This window comes from Monopterus albus, unplaced genomic scaffold, assembly GCF_001952655.1.
Source record: "Monopterus albus unplaced genomic scaffold, M_albus_1.0 scaffold2929.1, whole genome shotgun sequence".
Lineage (NCBI taxonomy): Eukaryota > Metazoa > Chordata > Actinopteri > Synbranchiformes > Synbranchidae > Monopterus > Monopterus albus.
This window is the reverse complement of record NW_018130801.1, coordinates 1-1,363: the sequence shown is the minus strand read 5'-3', so window position 1 is coordinate 1,363 and position 1,363 is coordinate 1. Positions and strand designations below refer to the sequence as shown.

The following is a 1,363-nucleotide window of genomic DNA, read 5'->3' as shown; positions in this document are numbered from 1 at the left end:
GGCAGCTGAGGTTCTGTCTTTACCAGCTGATGTAAATACCTGTACTAAAGCCACTGACTGAGGCATGGATGGACTCTCAATATGCTTGAACGTGTTAATTCATATACAGCAGGGCACTATACTCTCATTGTCACGGTTTCATCTCTAGGATCAACGAGGCTCCTTTAAACTCAGTTTTCAAGGTGTGTAACTGTGTAACTACTCACCTTCTTGTCCAAACTGGTGGATGAGATTGTCTTCCAAGATGGCACTGGATGCAAAGTTATTACCTACATCCACAAAAGTGGGCAGGGATCCAGTGGTGAAGCCCTTGATCCTCTGCATGGTGGTCGTAGGCGGGTCGGCACGAAATGGGTACAGGCGACTGTGCGACGGCTGGGATGAGACTGTTTCTTGCAGCACAGGCAGCTTGTTCTCATGAGGTCGGGGAGCCGTGTTGTTTGGGTCAAACCGGGCGAAGTCAATCTTCAGGGCGTCGATTATGAGAAGGACTGCCCTGCGGAACCGCGGCTGGACGCGGCAGAAGTCCACAGGCTCTTGTCCGGGCTGTAGCACGTCTCTGCAGGTGCTGGTCCTGTTCACCTCCAGCCGCACCAGCAGAAAACCACTCATGAACAGGTAGATCCCCACAAAGTATACCGCACACATCCAGAGGAGCAAGAACAGCACCCGGAGCGCCTTCATCCTAAACACACAGGTGGCAGTAGTAAAGTTACGAAGAGAAGTCTGGCACACTTGTTCCACACCAAGGCTTAAAAAAGTCAAAGGAACAGCTGCCTGGGAGTGAGACCTGCTAAACGCGATGCTAATGTTGGCATTGTGTAATACCAGTTCCAGTTAAACGTGATAGATATTATTAACCAGCTGACGTTTTACTAAGAGAGGGAGAAGGTTAACATTAATAAGTTAAGGCTGTTAGCCGTGGCTAGCTCAGCTCGCTCTTGTCACTGACCTTGTTAACAGTCCGGTTTTTGTCCTCTCTCGGCAGGGGTAGGACTTCAATGTGTGTGTTCACAACACGGGGTTACGAGTGGCTCAGCTAAGCAGAGAACAACGCGACACCACCCTCACCTGCATTGGGACTCCAGTACAGGGAGATCAGATGCTTGTAACAGCTAGGAACTACAGCGTGAGAGGAACCCGGCGGAAGTCCGGGGCGGACGACTATCTTCGTAACACCTAGTTATGTTAGTATTTTAACCCTTAAAGACGGCCTTTCAGGGACAACTTAAAGCCAGTCATCGGGCAGTAGAACAGAAACACACATGAAGAAGGGATGGGCAAGAAGTGAACTTTATTTTGTCAATAATCGTCACATAGCAAGTTATTTATTTTCGCTGAGGACTCAAACACTTTTTTTTTT

General features: G+C 48.9%; 1 protein-coding gene across 1 annotated transcript; it reads right to left on the bottom strand.

Annotated features, from left to right (window-relative positions):
* Positions 1-206: 206 nt before the first annotated feature.
* Positions 207-1,354, bottom strand: LOC109954070 (GPI ethanolamine phosphate transferase 3-like; the record flags this gene model as incomplete). The annotated part of the gene is made up of 2 exons (XM_020589489.1): positions 1,072-1,354; positions 207-685 (listed from the first exon to the last, which is right to left on the bottom strand). A coding segment is annotated over exon 2 (478 nt), but the record flags the coding sequence as incomplete, so codon positions are not given.
* Positions 1,355-1,363: the final 9 nt, after the last annotated feature.